Here is a 23,264-nt window from a genome sequence, read left to right as displayed (position 1 = left end):
AATAATTCAGTTTATTTGTGCGGTTTTTCAACTGCTGATTAATGTCCTTTAATGATCCTGCACTGAAATTCTTGCATTTATGATACAAAGGAAAGTGCTATATTTTGTTTATCATATACGAATTTGGCCAAACTGTTAAGCCTTCGGAGGCTTAAGTGCGAAATAGTTAATCTAGTATTGTACGCATTCTTTCCGAATAGACTGCATAGTAGGGTGGTCCTTATTTCTCAAGTTGTGTATATCTGAGACCGCACCCCTTAATCTTTTTCCTTTTAATGAGAAAAGTGTTATCTGTAAATTTCAGTTCGTTGTGACAACGATAAATGGTGCCGCAAAGACATTTTAATCTTTATAGGAATAAGATTTAGAAAACAGTAGTTTCCTATGTTGCTCAATAGATGGCAATACAAGCACAGACTTAGATTATTCTATTTAATCCCATTTCTTAAGTAATTTGGAGCAGATTTATGAACAAAATTAAATTGGAAATAATAAATAAATGTCAAACAATTACTTTTTATGACCGTTTACAACTAAATCGTTCTCCCCTTTGTTCTTAATTACAACTGTTATTGCAAATAAAATAATTTTAGACTACTTGTAACATGTATTTGAATTCTTCTGTTTTGCGTTTAAAATCTTTTGATATGATTGTTATTTTTAGCGAATTGAAGTTTCATTGTGGGTCTTGTATCATTACATGTGATTAAATGAACAAAGTGATCATTATGTTCGGTGTCTAGTGAAATCAGTTATCGTAGTGGTATTTACCTCGTTGGTAATATGAGTGAACAGATATTGGGTTGTAAGTTACTGTCCAACAGACAAGTACTTGGTACATTCTTTTATAAGATACGAATGTGAAATTACCTTTAAGAGAGAATGCTCGGTTACTAATTCGTGAAACAGAAGTGTTTTGGTCTAAAGCAAGAATACCGTTCAAGGATATTCACCACAGCACAGAAAATACAATTCCAATGGAAGGAGTAGATTCTGATGAGATAGTAACAGGATCTTCGAGAAGAGGGAAAGTACGTTTAATTACTCCATGACTCGTTGCGGCTTTTGATCACTATAAATTGACTGATAGAGCTCCATGCGCATATTAATCGCAACAGCAGAGGCATTGGGACATAACTTCTTCTAATACTGGACGTATCAATGGGCCTTGTATTCTTCTTGAACAAAAATTGGAAAAAGATCTTTTATATCTTCTGTGTAGGCATCACATTTTTGAATTGATATTAAAGTGTGTATTTGAAGAATGTGTTTTAGTTTCTTCCGGTCCAGACGTGACAATTTTTAAAAGTTTCCAGAAAGAGTGGCCGAGATTTCAACACAACAATTTTGTTACATGAATTTCTAATCGAAGTGTTAATTCAGTTCTTTGCAATATGAAGAAAGATAAGCTAATTTTTACTGTTCAAAATTTGGAAATGCAGAGATTACAGAGAACTTTTGGAGCTTACAGTAATTTTTCTAAGAAGTAAGCCTCCTGGATGTATTTCTTTCCATTTCCCTGGAGCTGTACATCAGGCAAGGTGGATGGGAAAAACCTTATGATGTTTAAAAATATTTCTTTAGTAGTCAGTTTAAATTAAATGAGCGGGAAGAAGAAGGACTGCGTCAAGTGTGCACTTTTCCTGTTCTAAAAAGCTTGGTTTACTTGGTTTTCTTGTCCCAGTGCATCTCGTTCACTACATCAAGATTTACAATTTTTGAAGAGCCTTCAAACGTACAAACTCATAAACTCTGATGTCTCGAGAGTGGCTTTATTGAAGTTTTCCTAACATCTTTGGTACCTCTTAGAGGAGTGTGAGCACTTTTATTTTTTGACGAGAATATCAATAATGAACAAAACACAAAATAGCAGAAAAATTTTAACATAGTGACAGTTCATATGAAACGATGAAGCGATTTGAACTGCGCGCTAATGAAATAGATGATATTGAAGAAAAAGAAATTGCTGATTTTGTGATAGGAAACACCAAGAAGTTCTTCGAAAGGTTTCGGATTTCTACAGGTTTTCTAGATCTTGATCCGGTTTGTTGGTCGACAAATGATGAATTTCTTTTCGGGAAAAAAGTAGTTGACAAGCTGCATGTTACAAATCACACTGCGGAAAGAGCGTAAAGTTAATGGAAAATCACAATGCAGTTCTAACTAAAAATGAAGAACAGAAACAATTCCTTTTGTAAGTGGTGAAAGACTATAGAAACTTGTTTCCAGGATGTGGAAAATCTACCTTGCGTAAAAACTAAATTATCATTAAGTCGATCTACAATTCAAATATATATATTTTTTCCATTTTTTTTGGAATATCAGCCATTATCAATTAATTTTTTACTTGTATTTATTAGCTGATTGATTTCTCACATGTAAATTTTGCTAACGAAGCAAGTGACATGAGAAACAGATCCAAATATCTTTTCCACAGTGGTTCATAACACTGTGCATTACCATAAATAAGTACTGTATATATGGACGATGATCATGATGCTTGTAGCTTGTTGCCTGATAACCAACCGACTGTATTTGAAACTCAGTCAATTCTGAATTACAGAGGAAAGCTTTATATTGTCCTATTTACATTTGTGATAATTATTATACGTTTATTGACAAATAGTAAATCAAGTGCCATTGAAATTCAAATGGATTTCTTTTTACAGAAAACAACTGCTTTGCGGCACGGGTTAACGTTGATGGATTTTTGTGAAATTTTGTGTATGATGTTTCTATTACCAAAGGAAAAGAAATAGGGGGTGCGGCGGAAGAAATTCGAAAATTTATTTTTTCCCATATACCTAAGGACCACCCTACTGCATAGTAGGTATATGACTTTTTTCAAATTGAAAAGCCTGGGGTGGCAAACAGTGAACATTTGGCTGCAAACCTCAAAAATGTCTTTGATTTTGTTTAATTGTAAAAAAAGCTCCCGCACCTACATTGATGCTGTTTTAGCATTAAAAGAAACTTCGTCTACTTACACAGTCTGCATTTGGCACTGAATATTATATACAGTACATTAGTAAAATGGTTTTATATTTGTGAATTACTGTTAATGAACTTGCTGTTGAGATATTTGTCACTTTTGCAAGTGTTGTGATGCTCTTGCATCACTTTCCCAGCTCGCTCGGCCACCATATTTGAGGCACATCCAGCATAGAACGTTCTTTTACCCAGTGAGCGGAAAAACACTTTAAAGCTTTAGGACACTTTAGGTCGGAGATAGCAGATGCAATTCATTGTATGTGTCCTCTGTATAGTGCTAAATTGAAAATTAAACCTCTGTCCATCTAGTTGGGATGAAGTCGCAAGTACATTGCAGCTGATCTCTCCATTTTGGAAGGAGAAAAAAGGCAACCATGCATAGATTGCACGTGAATTCCACCTACCATTGTTGAGGGAAGGTAGCTTCTGCCAGTTCAACTGAGGCCAATTGTTCTCCTTCCGGTAGAAATTATATCCTTCACAAAGTTCAAATAAAAACCGGAAATCATTTCTCCACCCTGGGTTTTCACGTGGTGGTACCTTTCCTGTGCCAGAATAGTTTTCTTGTAAGTCCTCATACCGAACCAAAACATCTTCAATGAATTGATAGTTGAAGCTGGATGACCGTGATTTTGTTGGGAATTCTGAATCCATCCAGTGTCGCAGAACCAGGTCAAGAATATGGTGCTGACATCCTATAAAATGAGTCTCATCGAAACCCATTTGTTTAAAATGTCTCTGGAGTTAACAACAACACCACTTTTGTGCCCTATATTCAATGCTGTGATGTCAGAAATGATCATTTTAATACTCCTGCATGCATTATACTCATCCAACAAGGCTTGCAGTAAGATATAGATGTTCTCGGCGAATCTGCTTTCACAAACCAAAACTCCAAGGCGGAGACTTCTTTCACAATTCTGCACTTGATAATCTTTTCTTCCTATTCTCGTCCCATCAAAATGCAAGCAGAATATCTGTTCACCGAAAATTTCTTTAAGCCGGTTCTTCATTGTTTCAGCTTCCTTGATCACTCGATGCAAAATCCCCGATTGTGAAGGTGTGGGTACATTTATTTCTTCTTAGCCAAGTTCTGAAGAACTTTCGCTGGTTTTCTTGTAGGCAGAGACAGTTTTGACACGAGTTTGGCTGTAGATTTTGTTGCTTGATACTTACGTTTCATAGGGGGAGGTTCTTCTGAAAATTCAGTCACTGCTGACCTTACCTTCTTTAGCATCACTGTATCACTGATACTCACACGTTCCACTTGGCTTGTACACGGATCAATTGAGCTGCTTCGCCTTTTTGAAGGATGGATCGTTGATATAGAGGCAACTTTCTCTGTAGTGCCACCAGATTCAAGTTGTTTTCTATACAATTCTTTGTCTTCGCTGCAAAGCCAGTTTCCTTTTTCTTTTGTAATATCGAAGACACTAGTGAGAGATTTTTCAAATACCTCATTCCTCCTTTTTCTATATTTTACGAACAACTGTATCAGCTTGGCAACTTTTGCTGAAATTTGCTGCATAGTAAGCAAAGGAAAATTCAGCTTCCCCCAAAGTCTACACAGTTCTTAAGAGATTATCTTTATTCTATCCGACTGCCCTTTCAGTTCATCGCACAACCCCAAATATCTACCAACTATGTCTCTGTTTGTAGGTATTTTACACATTTCACTTATGTCCGTTTTAATTTCTGGTATGCTGGGTCGGCGTTTTCTACATGTCGCTAAGTTCTGTGTCCACTTTTTTTCCAGCTGATTTTGATCTTTTGGTTTTGAATGACATTTTTAATCTAAAAATAGAAGAGATCGCAATTAGAAAGACAATTGAGGGAAGCACTGTTGCAAATAAGTATAAAAGCAAAAAATACTAAAGTTTTATCACCGGCAAATCACCCTACTATTATCGTAACACCAATAAAACTGATTTGCAAAAGTGTTTAATGTGCATAGTATAAATTAAAATTTGGAAAATAACTTGTATCTATGTCCGTGTAACGTGGGTTCCTGTCACCACGGCATGGCGCGTCCTCAGGTTGCGGATCGAGGAGAAGGCCTCTAGATATAGAGGTTAGCTGCGAATATACTGAATAAGCAGTCGCGGACAGACGACTAGGAGTGGTCCTCCAGCTTGGGGGTTTGGGTAAGGCTAACACCCTCATCCTGTAAAAAAAGGTACTTGTTCAGAAACATTCACAAAAGCCTCGGACAAGGACTGATAACTTGGCACGACATCAGCAAAAGAAAATGGACATGAGATTTGGAACATGGAATATTAGAAGTCTTTATAGGGCAGGCGCGTTAAAATCTGTAACGAGTGAGTTAGAGAAATACAGGATGGACTTAGTAGGAGTTCAGGAAGTTAGGTGGGAAGGAAATGGATCTGAGAATTCCGGAAATTTTACGTTCTTTTACGGGGAAGGAAATAAAAATCACCAGTTAGGAACAGGGTTTTTCGTTCACAAACGAATATTACCAGCAATTAAACGGGTTGAATTTGTTACTGACAGACTTTCTTTTATTACTCTTAAGGGACGGTGGTGTAATATTATTGTTTTAAATGTACATGCTCCAACTGAAGATAAGGGTGACGATATAAAAGATAGTTTTTATAAAGAAGTGGAACAGATATTTGACCAACTCCCGCGATACCATATGAAGATTCTATTAGGGGATTTCAATGCGAAGGTAGGACGAGAGGATATTTTCAAACCGATTATAGGGAACGAAAGTTTGCATAAGAAAAGTAATGACAATGGTGTTAGACTCGTGAACTTTGCAACATCCAAAAACCTAATCGTGAAGAGTACAAAATTCCCACATCGCGACGTTCATAAATACACTTGGACATCACCAGACGGAAAAACACATAATCAAATAGATCACGTTTTAGCAGATAGAAGAAGACAATCTAGCATAATTGACGTCCGGTCGTTTAGAGGGGCTGATTGTGACACTGATCACTACCTGGTAGTAGCGATAATACGTGAGAGATTATCGTTGAATAAAGGTAATATTCAATGTCCGAAAACGGAGAGATTTAATTTAAAGAAATTAAAAGAGAGCCAGGTAAGAGAGGAATACCAGATTGAAGTTTCGAATAGATTCGCGGTTTTAGAAGACTCGGAGTGCACTAGTGTTGAGGATACTTGGATTGAAATTAGAGATAGCATTAAAAGTTCAGCAATAGAAAAATTGGGACACGCGGAAATACGTAGGAACAAACCATGGTTCGACCAAGAATGCATTAAACTAGCAGAGAAGAGAAAACAGGCAAAATTACGGTGGCTACAAAATCCGAATGAAACAACTACACAAAATTTCGCAGATATCAGGCGGGAAACCTTCAAAACTTTTAGAACAAAGAAACGGGATTTTTTGAAAGCTAAAATTAAGGAACTTGAAGATAATAGTAAAAATAAAAACACTCGGGACATGTATAAGGGGATCAGCGAATTTAAGAAAGGCTATCAACCTCGTGCTTATATATTAAAGAAATCTGACGGAACAGTTCTCACCGATACGGATAGCCTCTTAAATAGATGGAAAGATTTCTTTGACGATTTGCTGAACACGCAGCCAAAAACTAATGTGCGTGGAGAAAGGGAGATACACACCGCAGAACCGTATATTCCAGACCCCAATCGAATAGAAGTGGAAGCCGCTATAAAGAAATTGAAGAAACACAAATCTCCGGGTGTAGATGAAATTCCGGCTGAGTTAATTTTAGCTGGAGGCGAAAAATTGTGGAACGAGATACACAAACTCATTCTCCTTATCTGGAACAAGGAAGAATTGCCACAAGAGTGGAAAGAATCAATCATTGTTCCAATTCACAAGAAAGGCGACAAAACTGACTGTAATAATTATCGAGGCATTTCTCTTCTGTCAACATCCTATAAAATCCTTTCAAATATTCTGTTAGCAAGATTGACCCCATACGCAGATGAAATTATTGGAGATTATCAGTGCGGATTTAGACGAAATCGATCAACTATCGACCAAATATTTACCATTCGCCAAATACTCGAAAAGAAGTGGGAATACAATACCCCGGTACATCAACTATTTATTGATTTTAGAAAGGCTTACGACTCGGTTAGGAGAGAAACATTATACAACGTTCTTACAGAACTTGGAATACCGAGAAAGCTAATTAGATTAATTAAGATATGTTTAAATGAATCCCAAAGTAAAGTCCGGGTAGGAAAATTTTTGTCCACGAGCTTCCACGTCGAAAATGGCCTGAAACAAGGAGATGCGTTGTCGCCATTATTATTTAACTTTGTGCTGGAATACGCCATAAGGAAAATCAAAGATAGCAACCAGGGCCTAGAGTTGAACGGCATTCACCAGGTTATGGCATATGCTGATGATGTAAATTTAATAGGGGATGATAGGAGAACAGTAGAAATAAATGCAGAGATCTTATTAAACGCTTGCAGGGACATGGGTTTAGAAGTAAATGCAGAGAAAACTAAATACATGGAAGTGCGTCGGGACCGTAATACGGCAAATTGTGGAGGCGTTAAAATATTAAATAATACTTTTGATAAAGTGGATACTTTCAAATATTTAGGATCAATATTAACAGATGAAAATCATATTCACGAAGAAATTAAATGTCGACTAAAAGCAGGGAATTCGTGTTACTATTCGGTTCAAAATCTCTTGTCGTCGCGAATTCTGTCGAGGAATTTGAAGCTTAAAATATATAAAACGATAATCATGCCTGTTGTTCTGTATGGTTGTGAAACATGGTCGCTTACTCTGAGGGAAGAACATAGACTGAAAGTATTTGAGAACAGGATCCTGAGAAGAATATTCGGACCCAAGAGGAACGAGAATGGGGAATGGTGGAAGCTTCATAACGAGGAACTACATAGTTTATACGGTTTACCCAACATTGTTAGGGTCGTCAAGTCTAGGAGGCTTAGGTGGGCAGGTCATGTAGCTAGAATGGAAGAAAATAGAAACGCTTTCAAAGTCTTGACTGGTAGACCCATAGGAAAACGACCATTAGGAAGACCTAGGCGCAGATGGGAGGACAATATTAAGATGGATCTCGCAGAGATAGGAATACAAAGTAGAAACTGGAAGGAATTAGCTAAGGATAGAAGTCAGTGGAGAGCTTTTGTGAACGCAGCACTGAACCTCCGGGTTCCATAGGCCATAGAGTTAGTTAGTTAGTTAGTTAACTTGTATCTATGTTGCTTACTTATAACTTACAACAAAACACAATGTGTTATTTACATAGGAATCTTTGAATTTCTGCGTGCCTGATGGGTTGATGTGCAGACCAAGATCTGCCCCTTTTGGTTGTAAATATACGATAAATAGATTACATTACCACAATTTATATTATACCAATGTCTGTTAAACATTTCCTAGATGCCAGACTTCTTTTTATTATCATGTTTTGCGAATCAAAAATTCTTATCATATATCGTTTTTTTCACTTACCTCGCATATGACAATAAATTAGGTGCGGGACGTTTTTCCAACCCCGAACGAAAATAACACCAGAGAAGTAACGTATAGGCAAAAGTTCATTAAATACAACATCAGGAAAATTAAAATTTTGTAAAAAGTTAAAAAGTCATATCCCTGCTGCATAGGGTTGTCAGATTTTGTAAACGAAAAACCGGAACACCAATCTCAGGCTTTATATAAGGTGAGGGTTCCTACATATTTGGTCAGAATTAATTAAGTGCCCGTCTTTTCCACATTATTACTGACAATTTTCCAGTTTATTTTATACACAGTTAACATAAATGAAGCCTCACAAGAGATGTATAAAGAATGTGAAAAAATAACGTAGGCATTCCTTATTCCGAATTGTTGTTTTTAACGGATCCTAAATATTGCGCCAGTTACAACACACCCTACCATTTATGATTAAAGAGATATTGTTTTCTTTGTTACGTCAGCACCTGCGTCAGAAACACTACCATAATGCTATAATGTTAGCATTTAGCAAAAAAAAAAAAAAAGTATAAAATAACTAGTAGTTAAAGCCCGTTACCGAGAAAAAGACGTTCATTTATATTGAAAGTGATATTCGAGAAATTGTTGCCATAAGATATGCTCTTCTTGAATATTTTTAAAAATATCTTTTTTTTTCTCTCTCTCTGAAAGCAAAACAACCCCATACGACGAAAGAATAGATGTAATTTTCAAACTCCTTGTTTGTTTAGTAAAATTATTTAGCTACAGAAATCTTCCAAAAACCTTCCATTTTTAGTGAGACATATTCTTGCAAGTTGATTTTTTTCAGTCTGAAGAACGAAAACCGGGACAAACAGGCGTCCCGAAAGCCTTTTTCGGGACAATTCTTTCATTGAAAACCGGAATGTCTGGCAACCCTATGTTTGCAGGAACTATCAAAAGAATCTGTCGTTTAATTCATCATTATAATAAAACTTGGGAGAACGTTATTAATCTGTCGAAGTGTAGTTTTTCTTTTCTTTTTCTAACCACTTGCACAGCAAAGTATTTATACATTCTACTTTTTTCTTCCAGATAATGAAATACTGCCTCTCAACTTTTCACCTGCTAAAAGGCCTAGACGCCAAGATTGGAATGGAGAATTGGTTGAGAATGGGATGTTTTATTTCTTCAAAACTCACCTTCTTCAGGAGGGCCTGCTTCAAGGAGGACGGTATATTTAATTTCATTTTATTTATATTTAATGAAACTCGCTCGAGAGTTTATTAACTAAACTTGTTCAGTATTATGTAGTTTGTCAATTTGGAAAAAGTTACGTATTTCAGATAAAGTTTTTATTTCTCTAACTCAGTTAATCAAAATTATCAAACATACAGTATCTATTGTTAAACTGTCTACTGCTGAACGGATTTCTTAAAAGACATGCATTTGCTTTTCGCGAATTGGTAATCAAAGATGAAAAACCATTCCGTACATTTCTTTACGGACATTTATGATATTGCGTGTATTTCCGGCAAACTTTTCAAGCTTACTGATTACAGTTGCGATAGTTATCTTATTGTATGGACACATCACATTTTTATACTGACAATTTTAGTCTATATTATTGCAAAGACCAACTAGGTAACTTGTATTTTCAGTTCTCTTTATTGAGCCCCTTCATAGTTATGTACATTAAATTTGAAAGTGTTCAAACTAGACTTTAAAAAAAAGTAATATTTTCCGTACTAGTTTTTCACACTTGCAACACCCCGTTAAAAAGCACTTTTCTGCTGGCGTATTTAGTTATTTGTTCTCAATGAATAGCAAATTCCTTCCTGTTTGCTTTTGTATTGATTAAAGAGACAACTACGTCATCATCATTCAGTTCACTTATATGAACCAGCGTCCAGATACTGTTGATCTCATAAATTAATATGAAAGACAAATCCACTCCGTTGTGAGTACCAGACAGACCTATTGAGCATCTACCATTAAATCACGTGATCTCTTGAAAGTTCTAAGCTATAGATAGAAGGACCATCTTGACGAGGGTCACTTACAGATTTCCGTAGTCACACAGGTAAATACCGGGATGATGTCTTCAAGGAGGAGCCCTAGCTTCTTATATCTGAAACAATGTAGCCGGTGAACTTCATGACATTTACAAGATGAACATGTAGAACGAAATTAACTTACAGAATATAGTACCAGCATAGGACTGAAGATTAATTAGGTTACTGTATCCCTTCCCTACGAAGTCTTTATTTTCATAATTGTCCATTTTTATAGTGATTTTTAATTTTCAGTGCGCATTTATGTGACATTTTTTTTTATCTAAAATTTCAATTTTCTATGCACTGTAGCGTTTTTTAATATTTTCGTTATTTTCCATAACATACATGAATATTTAAGGACTGCAAAGTAATACCAGATGAGAATCTAATGGAGCTACACCGCATCGTAGTAGTCGATATCTGCACGAAGGAAAAACTAGAAAGGAAACGACAAAATATTCCTGTTCGAACGAAGTGATGGAAACTAGATGGGGCAAGTGCTGAAAGAATTCGGAAGGAAATTACCCATCACAGGTACTGCAAATAAAGGGAGAAGAGATGCACGTGGAAAAGGAGTGGACCAGAGTATCAGTAGCACTCAGGGAAACAACAAGAAAAGCTGTGTAATAAACAAATGGAAGAGCTCTCATTGATAAGGAAACGTGGTGGTGAAATAAAAATGTTCGAGCAGTTGTGAAAGAGAAGGAACGACGCAAAAAATGGCAGAACTCTGGCAATCAGCAAGACCTCAAGGGTTGCAAGGAAACGAAGAAGAACACCAAAAGGGCAGCTAGTGCAGCAAAAGTCAAAGCCTATGATGAGTTGTACAACAACCTGAAGAAAAAATATTTACAAGCTCTCGAAGGTAAGAGAGGGGCAAAAGGAAAATATTTCGCATAATGGCTGCTTCAAGGATTGAAATAACGAGGTTCTGACAGGTGAAGAGAAGATAATGAAGAGTTGGAAGGAGTATTTCTAGAAACTTCTCAATGAAGAAGACCCAAGAAAAACTTGCGAAAGTCTACCATGAATCAGAGACGGTTCGGTATGTGACCATGATAGATGTAGAATATACCATGAAAAAGATGAAAAGTAGTAAAGTTCCAGGAGTGGATAATATTCCTATCAAAGCATGGAAGAGTTTAGGTAAGGAAGGCGTGCAGTGGTTTACTCGACTTTTTTAACAGGTTATTGGAAACAGGGAATATATTTCTAAAGGAGAAGCAGATGCGTTGTACCGATTTTTAAAACCAAAGGAGATATACAAGAATGGGGCAACTACATGGGAATAAAACTTATGATCCATGCAGTGAAGTTCTGAGAGAGAGTGATGGTAGCAAGATTGAAGGAAGAGACCGAAATAACAGAGAACCAATTTGGTTTCATCCCAATACGGTCGACAACAAATGCAATATTTGCATTTAGGATGCTAATGGAAAAATACAGAGAATACCAGAAGGACCTTCATATGGCTTTCATCGACATAGAGAAAGCATATGATAGAATGCCACGAGATCTTATTTGGTGGACATTGAAAAATAAGTGTCTTCCGAACTCATACATCTGTATAATTCAAGATACGTATGATGGATGTAGGACAGAAATGAAAAGCGTGTGTGGAATAACAGAAGAGTTCACGATTAAACTTGGACTTTAACAGGAATTTAGTCTTAGCCTATACCTTTTTGCGGTTGTGATGGACGACTTTCAAAAGATATCCAAGAGTTAGCACCTTGGAATATGCCCTTTACAGACGACATGGTGTTGGTGAGTGAGACCAAGGCAACTCTACAAGAGAAATTAGGTACCTGGAGAGGAGCATTGAAGGACAAAGGGCTTAGAATTAGTAAAACAGAATATTTGCATTGTCCTTTCAGGAAAAATTTAATCGACAACACAAGAATACGACTTGACGAAGAAGAGGTGGTAATGAGGAAGGAATTCAAGTACTTGGGATCAATAGTGCCGGAAAATGAGGAATAGAAGACGATGCAAACAAAATTAGCAGCGGATGGACAAAATGGAGAGAAGCAGCAGGAGTATTGTGTGACCGTGGGGTACCAGTACGTCTTAAAGGAAGAGTATACAAAACAGTAGTGACACGTGCCATATTATACGGAGCAAAATGTTGGACGACGAGGAAGAGAGAGAATGCTGCGGTGGATGTGTGGAGTGACGCGGAAGGACAGAATTAAGAATGAAGTGATCTGAGGGACAGTAAGGGTGAGACCAGTAGTGGAAAAGCTACAAGAAAGTAGAATGAGATGGGGTGGGCATGTAAGAAAAAGATCTTCGGAATACGTAGCTCATCAAGTGGATGCTATAGAACTAAATGAGAAACAAGCGCGAGGCCGAGAAAAAAAAAGTTGAGAGATTATGTGAAGAAGATATACAGTAGTATAGTGTGGTGTCACAGTGGATAAGACGCACGATAGAAACAGGTGGAGAACAGCGATTCGAAACGCCGACTCCAGCTAACTGGAAAGAAGGTTTAGTAGAAGAAAAAGAAATCGGAAGCTGGGTTACAGGTGGTTGCTATGTTCTCATTATGAGTTTCAATACACGAACAGAAATTCGATATTATATTACGCCTAATTCACCATTCTTCGAACAAGGGGGCGCGGTGGCTCAGTGGTAGAGCGTTCACGTCCGGTGCGTGGGGTCCCTGGTTCGATCCCAGCTTGCGCCGTGTGGACTTTGTGGTGGACAAACACCGTGCTCGTGGGTTTTCTCGGAGTTCTCCCGTTTCCTCCCACTTTCTTCATTCCACCATTTCATTCATTTCTCATAATCACCGTCTCCTTTAGCCTAACCGGTATAACCGTGGGACGTAAAACTGAAAAGATTTTTTCTTCGAACAACACTGGTCGGCATGAAAATCCTCCCACGAGGGTGAAAGGGTGTACCGGATAGATTTCGAGAAGCTAATTACGAATATCTCATCGAGAAAGTTCCAGCACGTAAGTTTTTTTTTTCTGCGGAGTGCTGTTTCCATAATTAAAAGAAAAATCTTATTTTCGTATTTAATATGTGTTTTCCGTGTTTTGAGTACATAATTCTGAATTTTTATCTTAATCCAAGAACTGTTACTAGGCTATATCCCAGGAACATTCTTTTCTCTACCTCACGACCCCCCGGAAACGTACCCCCTCCCCTTGGGTTGCAAAGATTTATTGTCGTTCCACACTGCATACACTAAAACCTAGGCATTATTGACGGAGAAAGGTTTCGTAATCAACTTGCGATCATTCGTCGGCTCCCTTTTGTCTAGACGACAGACAGATTGTTGAAAAAAAAAGCGCCAAGACATACACCACGTTGTCGCGTGAAACAAATATTTCAGTTTCGAGTTGATCTTCGTGTTAGAAGGTGGTGTTACGCTGTGTCTGTGTATACCGTAGGTGAAAAATATTTCTGCGTGAAATATTGACGTTTGCGTTAAACGAACATGCCGAGAACTTGCAACAATTCGACAGATTAATTCTGCTACATATGTGGGGAAGTGATTTTCAAGGGACAAAGTAGGCCATTGTCACCGTTCCTGAAGCGGGACAGAACGTTTGGGCGCGAGGTACTTAGTAAAAATCACAATCTACGACATATAAAGTAAGCTAGGCACTGAAAACTAAGCGCGAATCAAGATATATATATATATATATATATATATACATACATTTCCTACTTCTATCTTTATCTCACCTCATTTATCTGTATATTTTCTATCTCTATCTTATTTATTCATTTAAATTAAATAGTTTAATGCGTTTGTGGCATTTGTTGCCTAACCTCGTCATGGATTGATTTTTCGCTTGTTCACGATTCTTGTACTTCTGATCTAATGTTGATCTAATTTTTGTATTATATAAGAAAGCTAGGAAATGAAGGAATCAGACGAATTGTTAATAATTTTCTTAATGTTAATTAAAACATATTAATTTTTGTATTTTTTAAAAAAAGTTAATAATTACATATTTATGAATATTATAATGTGTTATCTTTCGTATTACGTTTGCCAAACTCTTCTCTTCCTTAAGTCCAATAAAGAACTACCAATAAAAGTTTTCAGCGTAGTCGCTAACACTCTCGCCTTCGGTGCGAGCGGTCCCAGGTTCGATTCCCTGTGGGGGCACTCGGTCGAAATAGTGTAACACGCTCTTTCTGGCCAGCCACCCTGAATGAGGTTTCCCTCTTTCACTCCAGGCAAATGCCGGGGTGGTACCTAATTTATAGGTCCAGGCTGCTTCCTTCCTTCCCTTTCTCCTTCCTAAGTTTGACATTCACACTTATTGCATAACTACAGTAGAAGGCCTGCTTTAAGTATTTTAATGGAATAGGCTCACTATGTATGTAATGCAGTCAATACCCCTTCATATCAAATTAGGGCTCATGAAGGTCTTCGTCAAGGCCCTGAACCGGGATGGTGAAGCATTTAATCATCTCAGAAAAAAACTATCCCAAGACTCAGCGAGGCCAAGGTGAAAGAAGGTGTTTTTACAGGACCTCAAATCAGAGACGTTTTTAAGGATACTACATTTTTCTCTAAGCTTAATGAAGTGGAAAGTGAGGCTTGGGAGGCCTTTTGAGAAGTGTGCAGTAACTTTCTAAGGTATCATAAGTCACCAGACATTGTGGGCAGGTTAATTACTTCATTTCGTAACATGGGATGTAATATGTCCCTAAAGCTACACTTCCTACACACCTGCTTTTCTTCCCTGAAATGTACAGCTTGGGGGAGGTCTCTGACGAACACGGGGAAAGGTTTCACCAGCAAATAGCTACCATGGAGAGGCGCTACAGTGGTAAATGGAGTGTGAATATGTTGGCAGACTTCTGTTGGAATGTGACACGCGAGACACTCTGTAGTAATTACAAGAGGAGTAAGAAAACCAAGTGACACGTAAGGGTTAAACTTTGATTTTTTATGCAATTTTATCTGCATAATTTATATTGATATTTAAATTATGACGTGCAAATTATTATGGGTGGAGAATAGCATTTTTGGGAGGATATTGAAACACCCCTCCTCCTCCCTGAAAACTAGTACATCCTGAAGAAAAACGGGTTACGGATTCGAACTCAGGAGCTCGAAACCTATAGGAATCACCTATCTTCGTTCGTGGGAGCAAAAAATGTTTCATTTTGCCGACCAGTGCAATTTGATACTAGCATTCTAATATAACATACAAATGAAGTTATTATGTTCAAAATTAACATACATTAAAGTAAAGATATTAAAAATGGTTTCCGCAATAATTCATAGACAGGCAACAATAAGAATATAAGTGAATCCATATGTATATAAAAAATAGACCGCCTACCACTCTGAGACAAAGCGTGATGTATCAGAAACAACAAAAAGGAGATAGAAAGTAATTTTATTTTCCGTTCTCTTCTTTTTATGAAAATGAGTATTCAAGAGATGACCATTACCAGATGTTTATGAAAGGATTATATATACTGATAAATATATCAAAATTATTATGTTAAATACATATACGTTAAACATGTAGCGTAACCGAGGGGAAGATTTTGGGGAAAATGTATATACTCGTTTTTCATTAAGCACAAACTCCATTTAACTTAATAACAGAAGCTACTACACGCCATGGATAATTGTACATTTCGTGGTGTTACTACTATCTGCCTGAATCTGCGAACTTAAGATTTTGACTTAAGTAATCGTCACTTCAAAATTTCAATAACTTGATTCTAAAACGTATTTAAACAAACTACGCACTGAAATTCATATCAAAAGAACATCTGCAAATAAGATCTCATACATTATAAACTGGCAGAATTTTTATTCTTTCTTTAGTGTGTAGCCACTTCAGATGAAGCGGACTATACCGAGAAACAACCAATGAAAGATTGAAGAGTGGAGTTTTATTCTTTATTTTTTCCACTTAAATTGTACCCAAAATCCAGCATTTTTAATTTTCCTTTACTATTCTAACTACTATTTAATTTACAAGAGGTTTGTAATTTTAAATTTTGTATTAAGTTTCTTGAAATTTGAACTCTTTACAAATCAAGGAGAGAAAAGTTGTAAACAATGAATATAATCACAGTGTTGCACCACTCACGCTTTTAGCCAATCATATATTATCTAGAAATTGTTGCGTCATATGTTCGTGTGATAGATTTCTGTCCACTTAATGTACGTATCGTTATTCATTTATTTTTAAGTAAGTATGGCTGTAGATGATAAACAACGCTGCAGTGTGGCAACAATAACTTTTGAGTCCTTAAATTTGTGGTGTTGAAAAGAGTTCTTAAGCAAATATATATTCACATTACCATTTGTACATTCTTTATAACTTTTTTCACAATTTGCATGATGTGGTGCTTAAATGAGATCATACTAAAAGTTTCGAATGTAAACTTTTTCTGTCATTGTCCGTGATCCACGAATGTCCTACCCAAGGTCACTGTGCCTTCAGTACTTTTATTCTGTTTCAGCTCCATATTTTCTATCTTTTTTTTTTTTTTTTTTTTCACGATATTGTACATGCTTCTACTTGAAAGAATTACAGTGGTTATGGTGCATGCCTTCCCATCATACTTTTGTATAAGACAACCAGAATATCTTACTTTCCTGTGAGGCTGCCCTTGTTCCACCCGTCCTTTCCATCCACTTTTACATTAACGGAACCTACAGCTCTAGTAATATAATAATTCCTTTAACCAAATCTTGATTTGACAATTTGTTCTTCAGTTATGGCCATTTTTGTATTTTTTTCTCAAGTTTTGGTGTGCTATATCAAGAACCGACGCATTTCCGGTCAGTAATTCCGTATCTCAAAGTGCTTCTTTCGTCTTTATCTATTATCTCCCAAAATCTTACCCAGGACACGGAAACACCCTGTTTTTATTGATAATATTTTATGTAGAGGCAATTATAAGTCGCATAGACATCAGTGTTGGAATTATGTGCATCACTGTTAGTAGTATCTGTGTTGCCATTTGGAGAAGACAAGTAACACTAAAAGCTTTTTCATATACCTTTGCACCCTTCAAATTCAAACCGCATAACTCGATTTGTATCACTACGCGCACGAGTATTCAGCGATTGGTGCAGGAGAAAATGCTTCGTCTGTTTCCCGCAATATTTCTGCTTCTGCATGTGCATGTTCTCTTTCACTGTTAAAACGTGAACAATCTTTTTTATTTTCCACCCAAACACACAACACCCTCACATTAGGCAAAATAGCCGATACTAGTTCTGCCTTCTTCCAAAGGCGACGAAGCACAGATTGTTAATATTGTTATACTATAATTACAGATGAAATTACCACTAACACACTTTTCTTTCATAATATTGAAGACACTTTTAGATACACCAGAAACATTCGAAACCAAATTTATTATTTCTTTCACAGATTTGTCTGGATACCACTCACAAAAAACTACTAAATACATTTAACTATTTGTTTTTCCCCTGCACTTAAGGGTTTAACTTGTTCATGTTTTCTTTAACAACTTGAAGACACTGGTAACCTGCCTGCATGAATGGCCATCTTCAAATATAGCGCGCGCTATGCGTATTTGTCAGTGGGTGTAACTGTTTTCTGTTAAATTTAATATTTTTATTTAAGATGTCAATCGACATATAGAGATGTGCTTTTAATTGAATCTAAAATGTTCTTAGTGTATTTTAAAAATACAATAATTGCTACCTAGGTAGAACAAGTGGAATCTATTGTGGACTATTTTCTTATGGAAGAATAATGGTCGTTCGGCTCATTGTAAGTGTTGCTCACTTCTGATTATGTTTTTTTCAAGAATCGTAGTTCGATTGTTTAATCAGTTTCAAAGAACTGGGCTGCAGTGTTCATTTCGTCACCCAAAAGAAAAACTGAGCACTTGTACTATATTTCTATTTAATACATTAAATGCGTTATATCATTGGAGGGCCTTTCATTAAATTTAAAAAGTTGTATTATTTTAAAAATAAGTTAGAAAAAAATATAAAAGCTATTTCGCCGATTCGAAGTAGCGTAATGTCTGATGTGAATTCTGTATGTTATAATTCGCATATCGATTAAAAGAAACGATCAGCTTTAAATGAACATTTTAAGGGTCGCAAGAATGATTGTCTGGTCTAAGGATTATCAAAATATCTGAAAAAATCTTCAAGGGATAGAATTTAATCTATTCAGTAAATAAACTTTTTTTTTTTTAATGAACAATTGTTTGAACCATACGTTCTCTCACCTCTATTAGAGTCATGTAGTGATCCAAAACACAGTCTTGAAGGGGACGAGAGTAAAAGAGCATTTGTTTTTAGTAGATCTGCTGGTCAAGCTAATAAACATAGTAAGACAGCAGAGACTAGAGGAACATAGTAAGATCCAATAGCTCTGATTCTAATTTTCTATGTTATCCCTTGACGCTATGGACAGGCTAAATAAACTTTAGTAGTGGTAGACTAAATATTTTGAACCATTAATGCAAACTCTCTGATATACAGAGGACGAAGATTTATGGTCAACCACGATTAGTCATGATTTGCAGGGACAGGGAAAATTTAAGAGATTATTGTGCCCGGCTTCCAGGCATGGACGTCCATAGAATTTTTTCTAAGGGGGCAAAAGACTGATTCCAAGGAGGGACAAAAGACCGACACACAAACTCAATCGCGAATTCACAACATTTTGATGCACGAGTGGACATACTACATCATGTACAACAACAGTTATTTACGCGCGTATCCGTATTAACTACAGTATACAATCTATAATACTATAGTATTTAATATGAATATGTGTTATAACATTTAAGTAAGCAAATTAGTATGTCTTGACATGCCCTTCAAGAAACCTTTTAAAACCCAGAGAGGCAACATTCCCCTTTCCTCCTCCTCTCGCTGCGGGTGGTCTTGCTTCCTCATGTTCTGTGTCCGTGTTTATATGCTATTTCAAAGATTCAGGAGAGAGAAAATGCATCTTGGTAATCTATCGGAAGCCCATGCCATTTTATTTTCGATCTCCTGCTCTTTAGTGTTTCTTAATTTGTTAGCTCGAGGTTTTCTATAAACTTTTTAGTCTATTAGTTGGCAACATTTACACACTGCAGTCTGCATTATTTACAAGGGCTGCAAAGTTTCGTGAAAAAGCTTGTAGGTACACTATACTACTTAACAGTGTATTTTACGTATACAGCACGTAAATTAATAATCTCTTCCACCAGAATAAACAAAGTATTATTGGCAATGAACGACAATTTTTTTAGTGCCATATATTTTTTTCTCCAAAGCTAAACATGAGAATTTACCCTCAAACATTTGATTTTGTTCAGCTTGGTGTAACCTATCGATGAATAAGCGTATGTCTCATCTTTGAACAATATTATAGGGAAACAAAATTTAAAGTTACGAGTTAACGGTAATTTTAGGCTTATATCAGTAACCATACTGTGTACGGTCATTTTGCTAATGCCATAATAATAATCTTGAGGATATATACTACGTTACCAATTTCAACTTAATAAGTGGCGTAATTATGGTATAGCATCGATCTTTAGAGGTTGACAAAATACTCGTTTATCGCGATCCTCAATTTTCGGATAGAAAGTGATTTTCGAGGGTTGAGATTAGGGATCACTAAAAATAAATCTTTGAAGAAAGAACACACAAGTATTAAAAGCACTAACAGCAACGTTAAGTACTTTATTTTTATTTGAAATAGTTCAAAAATGGAAGCATATAGCATATCCAGTAGAATAAGATATTTGCTATAGGCAGTCCATCCACGACTCATCTGACATGCTTCCATTTTAATATCAAATCAAACTAAATATTTGTATAATTAGTTCAACTTTTGTAATAAATGTTTCCTTATTGTGTTTTTCATGATCTCTGTGCATTGTTATTTATTTATTTATTTATTTCTACTGTTTGTTATTTAGATATTTTTTAAAAATTATTTGTGTTATTTGTTGTACTTTTTATTTCTGAAAGAATAAATTACTTTTATTTTACATTCTTTTTATTTGTTTGTTTTACGTACTTCCTTCCGTTTGCTGTTAGAGCAGATAAAGCTCAGGTTACTAGTTATCTTCTGAAATTGAAAGTCAATCAAGTTCATGAATCTTTTCTATTACATTGAATAAACAACCGAATGCAGAGATGTAACCCTTGACGAGAGCTGAACATTTACCATCGCTCCTGAAAGTACAAATAGAAGGCCAATATATGAAAATGCTTTAGTTCAACCTGTATATTGACACTGCTATCCATGGTGAATTTTAGATATTTTAGTTGTACCGTACATTTCTAAAGTAACTGCTTAAAAGTCCCCTGACATAGGCTAACTCTATTATTATCAGAGCTACAACAAAATGTAAGAGGGGAAACCGTCTCTAAGTATGTTTTCAATCTAAAGTGAATGATTTTTTTTAAAATCGAACGAGCCGTTTTGGCTGTACACTTTTTATGAGTCCAATGTTAAATGAAAATGCAACCTTGCCATTTACCTGGGCCCACAACATAAGTAAGTGAAGTTACTATTTGAAATAGGGGCTGGCCATCGACACGTTAACGTAAAAGATAGTAACTTCGTTCTCTTATGTTGTGGGTCCAGATAAATGACAACGTTGAATTTTCATTTATCATTGGGCGCATAAAGAGTGTACAGCCCAAACGGCTCGTCCGATTAAAAAAAAATCTTCACTTTAGATTGAAAACATCATATTTGGAGACTGTTTATCCTCTTGCATTTTGTTGTAACTCCGTTAATAACAGAGTTAGCCTATGTCAGGAGACAAATATATATATATATATATATATATATATATATATATATATATATATATATATATATATATATATATAGATATAGATATAGATATAGATATATATATATAGATATAGATATATATATATTAGGGTGTCCCTTATTTTGGATAATTTCGTGTTGCGATACGCACACCCCCCAATCGTATTCTATGTGACCACAAACATTCATTAGTGAAATAACAGCTCTCTACGAGAACGTTAACCCGTGCCGACTTGACGACGAAGTCATGAAATGGCGTTTCCACATTATAATTTAGAATTTCCAACCGTGATAACGGAGAAACTAAAAGAGACAGAGAAACGAAACTTTGCACGAAGCAACTAGACAAAGGACGACATCTGGTCGTGTATTGACAAACAGCACCGGATGAACAGTGTTGCCAACCCAAGACAAAGTTGTGTTTTTGTAAATGGAATGACCTAAATTGAATATCATCATTGGAAGCAGCAATGAAAATAAAGATAAAAGAGATAGTAAAGGCAGATCAATGTTGCAAACGTTTCGAGAAATAACGTGTAATATGTGTTAGCGCACACAGGGAGTGAGGTACTAACGTTTTGTACACACTTAAAATCAGATATTGACAAGAATTTTTTTCGTTGACTCTAAGCCTAGAAGTATCCGCTGAACAGTGTTGCCATCAACAGAAGGGAGAAATTGAGTTTGAAAGAGATACAATAACTCGGAAAAGGCCACTAAAGCGTTTTTCACAGTCCTTTGCACCCTTCAAAAACAAACCGCGTAACTCGATGTTGTATTACTGCGCACACGACTATTTGCTGATTGGTGAAGAGGAAATTGTTTCGTGTGTTTCCCGCAATATTTCTGCTGCAACACGTGCATGTATTTCTGCCACTGCGATGTGCATTACTCGTCTCACTCTCACACCATCGCTGTGATATGGGGCAAAATATCCAGTACTATATAATCCCCCTCTCCTTTAAGAGCAACTGAACATTGATATTTTTGTCCAAATTGTAATTACAGATGAAACTACAATGCGTTATGTCAAATTATCAACTGAACGATAAAGAGATGGGGTGATATGTAACTGCAAGCATATTTATCATTATTGGAGGTTATTTGTTTTTCATCTATTACCTAAATCATTACGCATATCCATGAAAACAAATGGTACTTTTCCCTCTTAAGTTCAATTTATTGATGTGCATTCCTACATTGTATAGCATGCGAACATACAAATAAGTATGTTCAGTACTACAAAATAAGTAAATAAAGAATCTATATATACTATTCTATGAGAACATGAAAATTAGCTACTTAAGGTCATAATTTTCTTCCAGTGAATTGAACAACGTTGATAACGTTTGATAAACTATTTGCTTTTCTTCTGCACTTACCGGTTTGCCTTGTTTATGTTTAACAGAATAACTCGGAGCAGCAGGTAACCTGCTGGCTTCCTTGGGCAACATCTTTAAATTGTGGTGCGCACTTCGCGTGTTTTGTCATTTGTTGTAACAGTTTTCTCTTACAAATTCGATTTTGGTTCAAGATTTCGATCCCACGCTTTGAGTTGGATCCTAAATTTTCTTACTATGCCTTAACAATACATTAATTACCATAATATATTGCATTTGTTGTGTACTATTTGCTTATGGAAGAATCAATTGTTATTAGTCTCAATTTCAGTGTTGCTAACTCATCGTTATTTTTCAGTTTTTCACAAAGAATCCTTGTCAAACAGTTGTCAGTTCGTGAAAATGAGCTAAGAAAAAGAAAAAGAAACCAAGTGTACTCGCTGTTCTTATTGAAGATATTAAGTTCCTTATAGTATTTCAGATCATTGTTTGATCTTTCATAATAGATAAGGAAGTAGTCAATTAAAAAAAAGAAAGAGAGAAAGAGAGTGAGGGGGGATAGAGAGAAGTTAAAGAGGATAAAACCTCCAATTTTGAATAAAAGTGGTGAGTACAACTGCACATCCTTCTAGATCCGATAATTAACTAATTTGTGGCTATATGATTCGCGTAC

The 23,264-nt window shown here is 36.1% G+C and overlaps 1 protein-coding gene across 1 annotated transcript in view; it reads left to right on the top strand.

Annotated features, from left to right (window-relative positions):
• Csas (CMP-sialic acid synthase) overlaps positions 1-20,442 on the top strand; it is a 59,845-nt gene extending 39,403 nt beyond the window's left edge. Inside the window, exons 5-7 of the mRNA XM_081731236.1 lie at positions 9,515-9,653; positions 10,835-13,004; positions 13,999-20,442. Of these exons, the coding sequence (XP_081587362.1) occupies positions 9,515-9,653; positions 10,835-10,847 (152 nt within the window). The 3' untranslated portion in view covers positions 10,848-13,004; positions 13,999-20,442. The remainder of the gene's footprint in view (positions 1-9,514; positions 9,654-10,834; positions 13,005-13,998) is intronic.
• The last annotated feature ends 2,822 nt before the right edge of the window (positions 20,443-23,264 follow it).

The sequence above is a fragment of the Thermobia domestica genome, chromosome 11, assembly GCF_964235325.1.
Source record: "Thermobia domestica chromosome 11, izTheDome1.hap1.1, whole genome shotgun sequence".
NCBI lineage: Eukaryota > Metazoa > Arthropoda > Insecta > Zygentoma > Lepismatidae > Thermobia > Thermobia domestica.
This window is presented reverse-complemented; position numbering and strand designations above follow the sequence as displayed.